Source organism: Anabrus simplex, chromosome 1, assembly GCF_040414725.1.
Source record: "Anabrus simplex isolate iqAnaSimp1 chromosome 1, ASM4041472v1, whole genome shotgun sequence".
In the NCBI taxonomy this organism is placed as follows: domain Eukaryota; kingdom Metazoa; phylum Arthropoda; class Insecta; order Orthoptera; family Tettigoniidae; genus Anabrus; species Anabrus simplex.
The window spans coordinates 597,928,526-597,944,969 of record NC_090265.1 but is presented as its reverse complement, the minus strand read 5'-3'; the positions used below and the strand labels follow the sequence as shown (position 1 = coordinate 597,944,969).

At 40.6% G+C, this 16,444-nt stretch overlaps 1 protein-coding gene across 2 annotated transcripts in view; it reads left to right on the top strand.

Moving 5' to 3' along the window:
- Positions 1–3,161: 3,161 nt before the first annotated feature.
- The window catches only part of RabGGTb (geranylgeranyl transferase type-2 subunit beta), a 73,455-nt gene continuing 60,172 nt past the window's right edge, over positions 3,162–16,444 (top strand). The window contains exons 1-3 of one of the 2 annotated variants that reach the window (XM_067135621.2): positions 3,162–3,352; positions 3,441–3,545; positions 7,783–7,980. In XM_067135621.2, the coding sequence (XP_066991722.1) occupies positions 3,350–3,352; positions 3,441–3,545; positions 7,783–7,980 (306 nt within the window). In that variant the 5' untranslated portion in view covers positions 3,162–3,349. The remainder of the gene's footprint in view (positions 3,353–3,440; positions 3,546–7,782; positions 7,981–16,444) is intronic. The other variant, XM_067135619.2, reaches the window with a different exon arrangement.

Here is a 16,444-nt window from a genome sequence, read left to right as displayed (position 1 = left end):
AAATTCCAGCACCTCGGCATCTCCTAAAATCATAAAATGTACGTAGTTGGACGTAAAAGTGGTGATGGTGGTGACTATTGTTTAAGGAGGAAGTACAACTAGACAACCATCCTCCATATAACACTAATCAGAGAGGAAAAAGGAAGGGATCCAACTCTTATTATTATTATTATTATTATTATTATTATTTAAAATCACTGTCACGGTGTCCGGCTCCATGGCTAAATGGTTAGAGTGTTGGATATGGTCACAGGGGTCCCGGGTTCGATTCCGGGCAGGGTCGGGAATTTTAACCATCATTGGTTAATTTCCCTGGCACGGAGGCTGGGTGTATGTGTTGCTTCATCATCATTTCATCCTCATCACGACGCGCAGGTCGCCTACGGGAGTCAAATCAAAAGACCTGCAACTGGCGAGCCGAACCCGTCTTGGGATCTCCCGGCACTAAAAGCCATACGCCATTTCATGTTTTTCACTCTCATGGTATGCCTACAATCGTCTGAGGGGACAGGTGAATAGGTTATACTTACATCATACTTTCGGCAAATATAATGTAGGGTATTAAGATTAGGCGTCCGGAATGTGATGTATGTACACGAAGCAAATCATCAGACAGATCGTCATTCTGTTCTAGCTAGCTAAACAATGAACACAATTAACAAAATACACCCTCCGTTTTGACATTTATCATTGCAACACATGACTGTGCAAAGGAACAAAACCGAGTGTAGTCTTTAGAAGTTGAGCGAAGGTCGAAGGATAGCGGCGGGATGTAATAAGCAGCACTTTTTTTTTCCTATTTGCTTTACGTCGCACCGACACAGATAGGTCTTACGGCGACGATGGGATAGGAAAGGCCTAGGAAGTGGAAGGAAGCGGCTGTGGCCCTAATTAAGGTATAGCCCCGGCATTTGGCTGGTGTGAAAGTGGGAACTCACGGAAAGCCATCTTCAGGGCTGCCGACAGTGGGATTCGAATCCACTATCTCCCGGATGCAAGCTCACAGCCGCGCGCCCCTAACCGAACTGCGTGTTTCTGTGGTGTACTGTGCTGTGTGAATATGAAGAGGAGAGTGTTGGGACGGACAAAAATAACCAGTCCCCGACCCAGGAGAATTAATCAGAAGCGATTAAAATCCCCGAACCGGTCGGGAATCGAACCCGGGACCCTCTGATCTGAAGGCTAGCTAGTGTCGCTATCTGTGGACATGTCTTAGAACTAGATTGCACGGCATTCAGGGTCACTCACAGAATATTTTTGTGATGTGGATTGCAATATGTTTGCTGCTGATGATTGGTTTCATTGAGTCATCGGTCGTCAATAATTTGATTGTTACGATAATTATTATCACCATAGGCAAAATATTTATGACTTACTAACAAACCGTCAACTTGAAAGATAGACACGTAGGACCAAAGATGAGCGTGGGATGGGGACAATTTCCACACTAATGTCCATAACGGCAGCGCCCTATTATTATTATTATTATTATTATTACTGTGCAGCCTGGAAGTAGCCACCAGGGATTTGTTGATAGCTATGAAATATTATTCCCGCGATGTCCTTATAGGAAAACGTGTAATATTGTGCGTAATAATGACAATATTACTGCCAGAGAATGTATTGCAAAGATACATGTGTAGGGCGTTCAGAAACATACATGTGCTGTAGTATCACTTATTGTTATTGTCCAACTCGTTGGCTGAATGGTCAGAGTACTAGCCTTCGGATCAGAGGGTCCCGGGTTCGATTCCCGGCCGGTTCGGGGATTATCGGGGATTTTAATCGCTTCTGATTAATTCTCCTGGCTCGGGGACTGGTTATTTTTGTCCGTCCCAACACTCTCCTCTTCATATTCACACAACACACTACACTACAAATCACCACAGAAACACGCAGTTCGCTTAGGGGCGCGCGGCTGTTTGCTTGCATCAGGAAGATAGTGGATTCCAATCCCACTGTCGGCAGCCCTGAAGATGGCTTTCCGTGAGTTCCCATTTTCACACCAGGCAAATGCCGGGGCTATACCTTAATTAAGGCTACAGCCGCTTCCTTCCACTTCCTACGCCTTTCCTATCCCATCGTCGCCGAAAGACTTATCTGTCTCGGTGCGACGTAAAGAAAAAAAAAAGTACTGCTTACATCCCGCCGCTATTCTTCGACCTTCGCTCAACTTCTAAAGACTACACTCGGTTTTGTTCCTTTGCACAGTCATGTGTTGCAATGATAAATGTCAAAACGGAGGGTGTATTTTGTTCATTGCCTTCATTGTTTAGCTAGAACAGAATGACGTTCTGTCTGATGATTTGCTTCGTGTGCATACATCACATTCTGCACGCCTAATCTTAATACCCTACATTATATCTGCCGAAAGTATGATGAAAGTATAAGCTATTCATCTGTCCCCTCGGACGATTGTTGGCATACCGTGACAGTAAAAAAAAAAAAAAAAAAAAAAAAAAAAAAAAAAAAAAAAAAAAAAAATGGCGTATGGCTTTTAGTGCCGGGAGATCCCAAGACGGGTTCGGCTCGCGAGGTGCAGGTCTTTTGATTTGACTCCCGTAGGCGACCTGCGCGTCGTGATGAGGATGAAATGATGATGAAGCGACACATACACCCAGCCCCCGTGCCAGGGAAATTAACCAATGATGGTTAAAATTCCCGACCCTGTCGGGAATCGAACCCGGGACCCCTGTGACCATATCCAACACTCTAACCAGTTTACGGTACCGTAGTACGTCATGTCACAAGCACGTGAGAGGTCTTAGAAAATAGACTCCTGTGTACCTGTTGTAATTAAAGTTCATTGTTCATTTGGTTCTAGATTGGGTTCGTCATATTTGTAATTGCGTGTTTTGTCTTGATAATAAAATACTTCAGTCGACCCTAGCAAGATCGAACCCTAGTGTCACCAATACTGGAATCTTGCCACTAAATCACTAACTTCCAGTAAACTCGCAGTAAACTGAATATAGTAATCTTCCTCTGCTTCGAATTCAGATTTAACTACTTTTGAATGTTGATTATTGCTTAGTTGTTGGCTTATTGTTGTTTGTTTGTTGAATTGTAGTTGTTGGATTATTGCCTGTAGTAGTGTGTTGAGTTGGCAGTTCAGCGCCGAAGTGTCAGCCAGTGTCAAAGAGGCTAGAATAGAAGCCAGTTCCGCCAGTGCAATCCAATCCACCCGAATCCACCTGTGGGCGTGTATAGAGGACGGGAGTGCGGTGATTAGTTAAATAAGTATTTTCGACGAAATAGTTTTGTATGCATATACCTTCATATCAGCATTGCTATGAAGTCTTGAATATCACATATGTTTGTTGAATGCTTATTCTAGTTATAAACAATAATGGTACGTATAATACGTTAGAATTGAGTAATTTTTAGGTTAGAATTCACTGTTTTGTGTTGTGTTTCTCATACGTTACTTGTTATTTCAGGCAACACTTATGAAGGATGTCGTTCTAAAGGAAAGTCATGCAAAGGAACTTCTTCTCCAGAAGCACGTCGATTACATCGCCTCTTACGGTGTAAAAGATGAATATGTAAGTTCGATACCGTACATGTTTCTTGAAATGTGAAGACTTCTGTTGATGGAACACAGTAAAGATGTAGCATGATCAGCTCGACGATTGTTCTTTTGCCGTATTAAAGAATCCCAATTATGAAATATTCAGTCTTTACTTTCTTTCAGTTATATAGGTATATGTCATGGCAAGGTCTGTTTGAAGTAATGTTGATGTATTGTGGATTAATTTCTTTTATACTAAATGTAAGTGTGCTATGAGGGAGGTATAGTATGCGAACCTTATCATGAGCCTTGAGCTCTATAGTGCTGAATGAGAACTAGGGCTCAAGAAAAGGTTCGCGTACTATACTTGTAAATGGCCTCACCAATCATGTTTTGTAAATTGTATTTCTTTTTTAACACATTTATGCCCAAATTATTTTTTCTTCCGATTTTGAAAGCTTGTATGTATAAACACTTAATATGACCCATTATTCATGTGCAAATGAACACCATATTTACTTATTTAGAACCTATATAAACACATGGGTCGCTAACGACCTGCTAAGCACTTGCTCGGGAAACAGGGAGAGAGAATATTCTGAACATCAACCTTAGCTACAATTTATTTCTACACTTAGCCTACATTTAGAAATAAGTATTATCATGACACAAAAAGCAATAATTGTCATTGTTCTTTTTAATTATAACAATATTTATTACCCAAAACACGTAACTTCAGATTCCATAACTGACAGTGAAACGGAGACTCACTCGTGGTAATTTACAAAACACCTGTCATGAAGAGGAACATCACACCTCGCACAGGCCTTCACTGTTTTATTGCGGCTAATTTCGCATCGGCACCTAGGTTGTTGACTTATCAGCAGGTGACCTCAATGGTCCTTCCTCTGGCATCCCTTGATAATGTCAAACGATGTAAGTCGACCTCTTCCCGTAGGAGCTGTGCCGTATTTGTAGAGAATTGCTTTGGTTGCTTCCCAACAGAAAGTTGAGCATCAAGGGACATACCATAGCTTCTGCTAAGAACTCGGGCATTGTTCATGCATAAATCGAGCAAACAAAACAAAATAGGAATGTACCACTTCTTGCCACGAATTGAAATTTATACATCTGACACGTTATGGTTCATGAGATCAACTCCACCCAAGCTTTGGTTGTACTTATGGAAAACATTTGGCTGTTTGACTTTTATTTTCCCCCGTTCGCTGACTGAGTATATTGTAACTTCTTGAAGGGGTGCTACACCAAACTGATTTGACATAACGTTCACTACACCATTGTCTTTCCAAGACACAACCATTACACCATGCTCTTTATCAAAACAAGATTCAAAGTAACCACGCTCTTTCGTTTCAATGACAGGCTTGCCAGAAATAGGACACTTAGCATTCTGTTGCTTCTGAGAGTTCCTGTAGCATGATGGCCTTTTTCAGACATCCTACACAGAAGCTTAGCTGATGTGAAAAAGTTGTTGAAATAGAAAGAAAAAGCAGTCCCAGGAAATACTTCAGAAAGAATTTCCACAAATGTCATCACTACTGCTTCACCTGATCCCACTCTTTCTCCCTCCTTTCTGCTCCTTTATATCCCTGGTAAATGTCAGCCTGGAACAGTAGCATGTCCGCTGAGTGGCTACCCAGCCTTTGAAGCCGAAACAAATTGGTTTGCTGCGGAAAGTATGGCGAGAAAAAAGTACATCTCTTCCAACGATAATTGAAATTGTGGATTATTAGTGTAAGAGGCATGAACAACGGTATATTTCAGTATTTGAAGAACTGTATCTGCTTCAAGAAATGCATCCAAAACTTCTATAGAGTGTGATTGGGTCATAAATTTTTTTTATTTGGATGACGAACATTGGACGAAGAAGAGGTGGGAATTTCATATCACCTGTTTCCCAATTGAAAGCGTAAGATATAGCTGTCCCATTAGTACAATTTGTGTCCAAGTTATTACTGTCAACCTGTTCATTTTCTGGAAGTGGTTCGGGTTCATCACTGAATTTGGGAGGAAGTTCTGAATTGAAGTTGCTCTTTATTAGTGCCTGCATCACTAACTCTGCCAGAGCTTGAAGCTGAGCACGTTTTAGTCTGTCAGGATCTGAACAATCTTCATCGCAAGAGTCAGCATCTGTTTCTTCTCCATCTTCAGGCAACCCAATAAAAATATTAACACCTGAGTCGGGGATATCTGAAGGATTGGCCGCTTCAAGCTCATCCAGAATTTCTGCAACTGTTAGTTGCTGTACTCTGCAATAAATTACAGATCAATTAGGAATACTGAGACTAATTACATAAGGTTTAGACTAACTGTGTGGTCATTATCGAGCAGATGTGAAAGTCAGTGATAGTTCTCGGGTAACTGCCCAGCAGGTCGTTACCGAACCAGATTATGTTCTAATGAAAATACTGGAAATTCTAAGCAAGTTTTGTGGAAATCAAATTATGTATGTATATTATTGAAGTTTTAAATAGTAATTCAATGGAATAATATGCCAATGAGAATAGTTGTCAATTCTACTTTTATTCTTCTCCCGCGTGCAGAGGGCTGACAATCCATCTTTCTTTTATTGACTCCAGATCAAGAATATCACCAACAGTGAATCAAATTCCTGCCTAAAGGTATGACAAAATGTATTATGGTTAACTTAATCGATCTTACAAGTGTCAACAATGTGATAGCTTAAAGAAGGATGGCATAATTTGATGGGTCAAAAAGACCCACCTGGGCATAAATGGGTTAAGAAAAATGAAGTAGTCTTTGCCAGTAAAGTAAGCTTTCTATACAATCACCTTTGGAATGGATGTCATCCATGGTGAATACCAGGTAGTCCCCTAGAAAGTACTCATTGGAGCAAGGTGAACCATATATAATGGCTGAGCAGTAGTCCCGAGAGTCAGGTTACCAATTACAGTAGAATAAGAATTTGCTTTTTGGACATCTTGTGAGTTACAGTAGTACTTGTTTGTCGAGTGGCTAAGACTACTCTATTCATCATAGCCCTTAACAGGCAAAATCTTAATGAGGGTATGTTTGTAAGACCAGCTACCCCGTAGTCATTTACAAACAGAGCTCGATAGCTGCAGTCGCTTAAGTGCGGCCAGTACCCAGTATTGGGGAGATAGTGGGTTTGAATCCCACTGTCGGCAGTCCTGAAGATGGTTTTCCGTAGTTTCCCATTTTCACACCAGGCAAATGCTGGGGTTGTACCTTAATTAAGGCCACGACTGCTTCCTTCCCACTCCTAGCCCTTTCCTGTCCCATCGTTGACATAAACTCTGTCTGTGTTGGTGTGACGTAAAGCAACTTATCTAAGATAAAATTGTAAAAGAATTTAATTGTATAAAGTCCAACTGTTCAATAGACGTTTGCTATTTGGTAAATGGGCTGTCTAAAAAGCTACACAGGACATGTTTTGACCTAGCCTGGAGGTCATCATCAGCTAAAATAATACAAAGATGAAATACATATACAAAAACAGTGATAGCCTACATAAAAAACTCGAGATAAAATACAATCAACAAATGCAATGAAAATCTATATTTAAAATGTTCATAGCTTCAATCTTGGATGAATTTAGTCTACTTTACGCATCACTGATCTCGCATAACATGTTATAGGCTATGACCTCACTCGTGTGATACAGCTTGGCCATGAGACGCATGTGCCTTTATCTACTAGATGCTAGATCCAGCCCAGCGTGGTGGTATCGCCAAGTCCGGTGGAGCATGCATTGCACTAGGTTCTGAATACCCTGTATTATTAGAATTCTGGTAAAGATGCAAACATAAATTAAAGGAAATGTTTGTTACTAACCAAACATTTTATTAGCTTTAACATCTTATGCAGTTTATCTATAACTGTGAGGTTTTTCAGTCTCTTGAAACTTTCCATTAGTTCTTTTGTGTACATTTTTTCTATTCACTTAATCGTATGTTAAATTTTGATTTAAAAAAATCTAAGAGGATTGATTTCTTGCATTGAAGTATTTGTCTTGAAGATCTCTCCTAACCTCTCTGTCTGTCTTGGGGCTTCCTTCAGCATATGTGAATATCAAGTCATAAAGTTCCTAATTTTGGTCAGGCTGCCTGTTCTGGAATAACTGTTCCATCTCTTTATGATTTTTCAGAGTTGTTCAGTGGATGAAGAATGTTGGGATAAAAATAAGAGGAAAGAAGACACATTCATGTATATGGAAGGCTTGTTTGATTACTATTTTTTTAATGTACCTATTTTCATGTTGTTTACAGGAATACTGCATGACGGAATATCTTCGAATGTCAGGCATCTATTGGGGCTTGACTGCAATTGAGCTTATGGGAAATCTTGATAGAATGAATAAACAAGAAATCCTGGATTTCATCAAGATGTGTCAGGATGAGTCCGGAGGTCTTTCTGCTAGCATTGGGCATGACCCTCATATGCTCTACACTTTGAGTGGTGTGCAGGTAACTATAATTTTTGTTTCCATCCGGGTTCGAACCCCACGGTCGGCAGTCCTGAAAATGGTTTTTCGTGGTTTACCGTTTTTACACCAGGGAAATGCTGGGGCTTTAACTTAATTAAGGCCACGGCCGCTTCGTATCCACTCCTAGTCCTTTCCTATCCCATCGTCGCCATAAGACCTATCTGTGTCTGTGTGACATGAAGCAAATTGTAAAATTTGTTTCCATCTGTTCTTTTGTGTAATTTTATTTTTCTGTGCTTTAAGTTTTGATTAACATTCTTAGATGTGATTGTAGAATTCTTAATTTGGTTCTAAACATTTTGCCAGGGGAGGCGGGGGGCATCATTAACCCATTGAACTGCAATTTTTCTTGAAAATAGATATACATTGATTGCAGTTTAATCTAGCTTAAAAGAGAACACTTTTGCTACAGCGAGTTAATGCACTAAAACACAGTTTACATTCTAACAGTACAACACAGTGTGCTAGATCTTAAAACACTCGTCTACATGCAGTGCCACCTTACACTTATCACATTCATAACAGGATTCACCCCTGTTCTTTCCCTTGGGATTTTTTCCTCTGCAGTCATAGCAGACCTTACACCTCCTGGATGGGGATGCCTTGCTTGCTGTTGCTGTTATTTTGACAGGGAAGTAACTGCAATGTTTTCGTTATAACCTCATCGGTGTACTTCTTGTACTGGGCCGCCTCTGGTTGGATAATCAGGCAGAACAACACCCTAAGAAATTTGCTCCGGAACATCAACCCTGAAACTGGAAAAGCTGGGCCTCCTTTTTCCAGGATGTGATGAATGACGCTAGCAAGTTGCATTGCCATGTCAAGCACATAGTAGTATATTTCCTTATACCCTTTGGCATATCGTCTCATTAGGGGGTATGATGCAAGGCGTTGGTCATGTGAATCAACACCACCCATTCCAGAATTGTAGTCCACAACCATGTTTGGTTTCAGAACAAGTTTGCCCCTTTTGTTTCTAGTTTCCACAAAATCTGGTCTTTGATGCACTGTTGATAGAAGATGTACATTGTTTTTATCCACCCATGCCATTTGCTGAGGCAAAAGTCACTTCTCCTTTCTTGAGGTTCGTTGCTGAAAAATGGGGTGGCATGAATTTCTGGTTTGGACATACAGTTCCAATGCCATTGGTATTTTTCATTATCAGGTCCCTGAAAAGAGTAGGTGAACTATACCAATTGTCCATATAAATAGTCCTGCATGATCCTAGCAATTCGTCATACAATTCGAGAACAATTGCCTCGCTACACAGTAGTCTTCTGGCATCACCTGTCCCATCTACATACTGAGGTTCTTTACCAACATGTATACAAAACTTCCAGCACTAGCTAGTGTCAGAGCAGCAGACTTTACAGAATTTTACACCAAAACTTGCTCTTTTTGAAGGGTTGAATTGAATGAATACCAAATGCCCCCTGAACTTCATCAGACTTTCATAAATACTTATTCTTTTTCCAGGCACGTTCACCTTCTGAAACTTGTCCAACAGTAGCTGCAAAACAGTTCTAACTTTCCGGAGCTTATCACACTGCATTTCTGGAGAATCCCCATGAACCTACTATGCTGGCGTAGCAGGGGGAGAGGTGATACTCCCACGTGGCGCGTCCCAGGTGGCGGATAGGGGGTTCCTAACTTGAGGGAAATAAAATACCAATCACGGACCAAACACACTACCCCCTGCGGGTGGGGGGCGCACATGTAGAACACACCCGCGTTATCCCCTGCCTGTCGTAAGAGGCGACTAAAAGGGGCCCAAGGGGCTCTCAACTTGGGAGTGTGGATTCGCAACCACGGGGCCCTTAGCTGAGTCTTGGCATTGCTTCCACTTACTCATGCCAGGCTCCTCACTTTCGTCTATCCTATCCGACCTCCCTTGGTTAACTCTTGTTCTTTTCCGACCCCAACGGTATTAGAGCATTCGAGGTCTAGGGAGTCTTTAATTTTCACGCCCTTCATGGCCCTTGCCTTTCTTCGTCCGTTACTTCATTTTTCGAAGTGACGGATCCCTTCTTTCTTCTTTTTTATCTCTCTTTATCCCCTGTGGGTGGGGGACGCAGACGAATAATACACCCATGGTATCCCCTGCCTGTCGTGAGAGGCGACTAAAAGGGGCGACCAAGGGATGATTGAATTAGAACCATGAAACTACTTTTGATTCGTACCATCATGCGGGGAACACCATGGGTTGCCTGAACTTGCGAGTAGTGTCACTAAATTAGGTACGAAATAGGTTTGTGATTAGTAGCAGTAAAGAGGCTGGCCTGGGGGTTTCCAATACCCGTGTGTTGTACCCATGTGAGCAACACCGTGGGTCTGGGCGTAGCCTGCGAGTTGTACCGCTATATGAGCGACACCGTCGGTCTGCGTTGCCTGTGACTGGTGCCCACTATGTGAGGAACACCACGGGAATACCGGCGCCCGTGATTAGTACACCTGGGTGAGGAGCCTCGTTGGTTTGCGTTGGCTGTGAGTGGTGCCATTGTGTGAGAGACACCATAGGTCTGCGTTCCCTGTACGAAGTACAATACTTGTGAGTAGTACCATCTTGTGTGGAACACCGTGAGTCTTCGCTACTTTTGATTAGTACCCCAACATGACAAATACCATGGTTCTACTTTACTCGCGACATTTACCATTCTGTGGGGCCTTAGACATGGATTTTGCACCCCTTTAGACATCAAGCATCATTGTGCTTTATAAGTGGTCCCTTGGTCAGTAATACTATTATTTACGATCTTTTTTTGAGTCTGATCCACTGTTTTTGTTTGTTTGTTTGTTTGTTTTTTGTGTTTTTGTTGGGTTCATGTCCATCCATTCATTCTTCATGACATTTTTTATTTTATTTTGGTCAGTGGATGAATCTGAACTTCTTTTTGTTTCATTTCATACCATTAGGGGCCAATGACCTCGATGTTAGGCCCCTTTAAACAACAAGCATCAGCATCATCATCTTCATCATCATCTGGAGAATCTGGGGCAAAATGCAAATATCTACATATGATACTGAAATGTCTATGAGACATGGTTTCTGAAAATATTGATGTTTCTCTAATCCTGCTTAGTCCAGTATTCTTGAACCAAAGACTTTTTAGTCTGAGATATCAATATACATAATGCAAAATAAGCCTTCAGTTTATCCTTTGTCATAGGAAACCAGTTCTCCTCATCATAAGTTTTCTTTTTTGTAGGGTTATTTTCAGTACTGCAAAGATTTTGCCGCATTAGCGTTAGTTTCATTCTTTACAAGTTCCCAGAATTTGTCAGTCAAAAACTCACCTAGCACTTCAGCCTTCCTTGGATTCTCGCCTGATTTTCTTGCTACCACAGAGTTCAATTCTCCATCTATAATACACAGCATATTATTTGGTACATCCCGGTCTTTCAGGTTATGCACACGCCCACCTGCGTCCCAGTCTTCATTTTCTTCAATAATGTCATCTAATTCTTAGGAACTACTAATGCCAACATCACTTGAAGGTAGTTCAGTATCACTTTCATTGGAAAAACAGTCACTGACATCGCTTTCCTCCAAAAAACTTAATATTTAAGCTTCACCCGACTCGGCCACAACGTTGACTTTACCTTCACTAAATCTTTACGCGGCAATTTACTCGATCATATTTAGACTCCTTGGCGGCAAAATATGTAGTTGAAGGGCAAAGATAGCTGAAATACGATTACCATTCGATTACATGTTGGGATTGCAAAGAAATGCCGATATGTATCTGTGGAAACCTCAACAAAGCAATAAAGAGAGTGGATGGAAATTTTCATCATTGCATTTATGTGAACTCGCGGACAATGATGGAAATATCCGTCATTGCAAGAGAATTGGTTTATGTTATGGGTTAGTCCGGATGGCTGATGTTTGAATCCTGGCAGATATCTGATTGGAATTTTAAACTCAACTGGGATAAATGGACATCTTGCCAGAACATAAATCAATAGACATGATACTGTATAGGTTTTTGGGCTTATGCCATGTCAAGAAAATAAGGTGAAATTCTTTACGTTTCTAAAAGAACTGTGCTCTGCGTTCTCAGAAGAAATCTCGACTGTCCACGAGAAAGGCTCCTTAAACAAAGACTCTTCAAATTTACCGTTATAATAGAAGTGGAAAATGGTACGTTCATTCACCACCAGATGGCTCCCAGGACGTGGCACAACGCTTGCGTTCGAAGTGGAAGTTGACCGAACCATCAGAATGAGTCTAAGCAGTTCACGTAACGTGTTTATGTAACATATGACATTGACAGGTGTATGACATAGACACAAGCCTGGAATGAAACATCTGGCGATGAGGAACGTACGAATTTGGAAAACACCGAGACGAAATAACAGTAGTGAAGGGACAGGGAAGGGAACTATCTACGTAAATTCTTAATGGCTGGCAACCAGGTATTACTTAATTGATAGCCAGTGTCCCTGTTGAAATTGTTAGGACTTCTACGTATTCCCACAGCTTCCCGTGTAATCCTCTACCTGTAGTGTCTTGTGTGCGTATGAGTTTGAGCATCTTGGAACAAGACATCATGACCCGACAATAGAGCGTGCTCAGCTATTGCCGATTTGTCTGGCTGGTTGAGACGAATATTACGGTCATGTTCCTTGATCCGGGTACCCATGGACCAGCATGTTTGGCCGATGTATACCTTACCACAAGTACAGGGAATTTCGTATACCCCAGGGTGTAAAAGTGGGGACAATTTGTCTTTGGTTTTACTCAGACTGTGAGGAGTTTCAGTGGCGGTGCCAAATATGGTTTTTATATTGTGTTTGCGGAGGACCTTGGCAATTCGATCTGTGGTGTTGGTAGAGCAACCGACACGAAATCGGGAGGTTGTGGGTTCGGATCCCACTGGTGTCTGGTTGGCCATTTTTGTTCTGTACTTAACATCTCTTCAACGTGTACTAAATGTACATAACACGACCTAATAGGTTGAAAGTCGGTTTCAATTACAATGCGGTCGTGCAAATTCAATATTCATTAAGTAGGCAGTTCCCTTCACTTCTTCCTTCTGTGAGCTTTGCTTGGTCATTTCTCTGGGATGCAGGGCTCTATGAATCTGCAAATCGCTGTAACCATTACCCTTGAACGCTTCTTTGAGCGTGTCCATCTCCACCTGGATGTGTGATGGCTCACAAATTTGTCTCGCCCTCTTGGCGAGTGTCGTGAGAATGCCTTGTTTTTATTCTGGATGGTGGTGAGAATCTGCATGAAGATAGCGATTTGTGTGGGTAGGCTTACGATAGACGGTATGTCCTAAGGAGCCGTCCGGTTTCTTTCTTACTAGAACATCCAAGAAAGGAAGGCATCTGTCCGACTCCATCTCCATAGTGAATTTAATTAAAGGATGTTGCTGATTTAGGTGGTTTAGAAATAGATGAAGTTTCTCAGGACCTTCTGTCCAGACCACAAATGCATCATCAACATACCTCCACCATATCATAGGTTTGACAGGCGCTGAAGCAGTAGCCTCTTCCTCAAAATGCTCCATAAAGAAATTAGCCACTATGGGCGAAAGTAGACTTCCCATAGCCACTCCGTCCGTCTGTTCGTAAAAATTAGCACCCCACAAGAAATAGCTGGACGTCATGCAGTGGTAAACTAGCTTAGTAATGTCCTCAGGGAACAGGTGTTCAATCAGAGACATGACCGAGTCAATACTCAAGGAGACAGTACACAGAAAATCTCCAAAGTCGGGGAATAACTTATTACAATCTTGGTTATAAATAATTGTATTCAAAAAGCAAAGTCATCTCCGTACAGGCCATGGAGGCCCTTGGATGGGTGGGAGGTAAAGGCTTCCACTGTCCGTAACCTCGGCAGTTGGTGGGTCATGCTGAGAAAAAATGGTAATTTAGGTGAAGGCCTAAAATTTTATTCTCAAATATTTATGTTATTAGTGGTCGTATCTTCATGAAAATTGGTATGCAAAGTCGGGGAATAAGTCACTACAATCTAGACCATAAATAATTTGATTCACGCTGAGTGAAATGGTAGTTCCCATAAATAATTTGATTCACGCTGAGTGAAATGGTAGTTCAGGGGAAGACCTACATTTTAATTCTCAAATATTTATTAGTGGTCGTATCGATAAATACTACATAACTTAAGTTATATAGTATTAACTTTCTGATCATTTATGTCATACATTGTTACTGTACCTGCTATGGTCACAGAGATATTCATGAATTTGGATTTTTGGTACTAAGTCCACATCAGTGCCGAGTCACGAGAAAATAGGTAAACAGAATTTAATGAAAATCAGTATGTAAAGTCGGAGAATAAGGAACTACAGTCTACGCTAGAAATAATTTTATAAGACACCCTAACATTGCAGAGTCGAAAGTAAACTGAATGCAAAGGACTACAATATATAAAGCTCATGAAATTGATCAACAATATTACATTGACCACTGTTTGTTGTGATGTGCTTTGTGTCTTTTGTTGCCACTCATCTCCAATAGATAGGATTACTGCTGCGTACTATGTATTTTTTAAAAATTTGCTTTACGTCGCACCGAAACAGATAGGTCTTATAGCGACGATGGGATAATAAAGGGCCAGGAGTGTGAAGGAAGCAGCCTTGGCTGTAAGGTACAGCCCCAGCATTGCCTGGTGTGAAAAATGGGAAACCACGCAATACCATCTTCAGGGCTGCCAACAGTGGGATTCGAATCCAGTATCTTCTGAATGCAAGCTCACAGCTGCTTGCCCCTAACCACACGGCCAAACGGCCAACTTGCCCGGTCGTACAGAGTGTAACAGACTGCTTGAATATTGGCAAGAAGTAGCTGGGGAGTAACACACTGGTACATCATAGCATTCGAGCTATTCAATCCCTACTCTAATTAACAGAATAATGGCAGAGGAGTGTTCACGGCTGTCTGCGGCCTGGTCATTCCAGCTCTGGAACTCTGGACTGTTATATCGGCACCGTAGTACTGCATTGCATGTAACTATTCTCATGTATAGACCTGCATACAATTTTGATTTTTGTTTTCCACCTTTTCAATACATAATTGTTTTTTGTCACTAGAAAATTTGCTACTACAATACTACATTAACAGGAACATGTTTCGTTCGTCTACCGAGCATCCTCAGCCTTTATAACTTGTTTCAAGGTTAAGTCATATCATTAGTAACTTTACTTATATCTAATTTGTACTTAATTATGATCTTGATACTAAATAATAAAATACATTAACAGAGTGACATTTATATACACAATGGCAGGTTAATATTAAAATAACAGTGTTAAAATTGGAATAGACATTGGTTCTATTAACACTGAAGTCCAGAACATGGTAATATCTCAGCAACAATAAGATTTGGCTAAAATTCTCATAAATTTCTTCATATTTTCTAACTCAGTTGTTAGTAAGCTTTTTGTATTGTACACTTAAAATTTGAGTCTGAACCCTATTAAAACTCAGTAGTATCTCAGGCTTTAAACTTCTAAATGTACGTATCAAATTAGTTGAGGATGTTCAACATATCGTATTAATTTGATGCTTGCTTGAAAAGAATGGTATTTCTGTATCGGTCATGTCCTCAGTGACAAGAAAATGCATTTTTTACTTTTCCGTAATGTCTGTCTGTCTGTATGTATGTATGTACATGCATCATGAGAAAACGGCTGAAGAGAATTTAATTAAAATCGGAATGTAAAGTCGGGTGATGAACTGCTACAATCTAGGCTATAAATTATTTTAATCACGCTGAGTGAAATGGTAGTTTAGGGGAAGGCCTGAAATTTAATTCTCAAATATTTATGTTAGTGGCTGTGTCCTAATGAAAATCGCTAGACAAAGATGGGAAATAAGTCGCTACAATATAGGCTATACACGCTGAGAAAAATGGTAGTTTAGGGGAAGGCCTAAAATTTAATTGTCAAATATTTATTTTATTAGTGGTTGTATCTTCACGAAAATTGGTATGCAAATTCGGGAAATAGGTCGCTATAATCTAGGCTATCAATAATGTTATTCACCCTGAGTGAAATAGTAGTTTAGAGGAAAGCCTGAAATGTAATCTATATATAAAATAAGTGTTTTGCCTGTACATTGCTCAGAATTTGAAATGAATGGTATTTCTGTATCTGTCATGTCCACAGTAACATGGAAATGCATTTTTTATTTTTCCATAATTTCTGTCTGTCTGTCTGTACACGCATCAATAGAAAACGGCTGACGAGAATTTAATGAAAATCGGCATGTAATGTCGGGTGATGAACCGCTACAAGCTCGACTATAAATTATTTTATTCACGCTGAGTGAAATGGTAGTTTAGGGGAAGGTCTGAAATGTAATTCTCAAATAAGCTATTTATGTTATTAGTGGTCGTATCGATAAATACTACATAACCAACATAACTTTAGTTATGTCGTAAGTTAGTAGTAGTTATGTAAGAAGTTATTAAA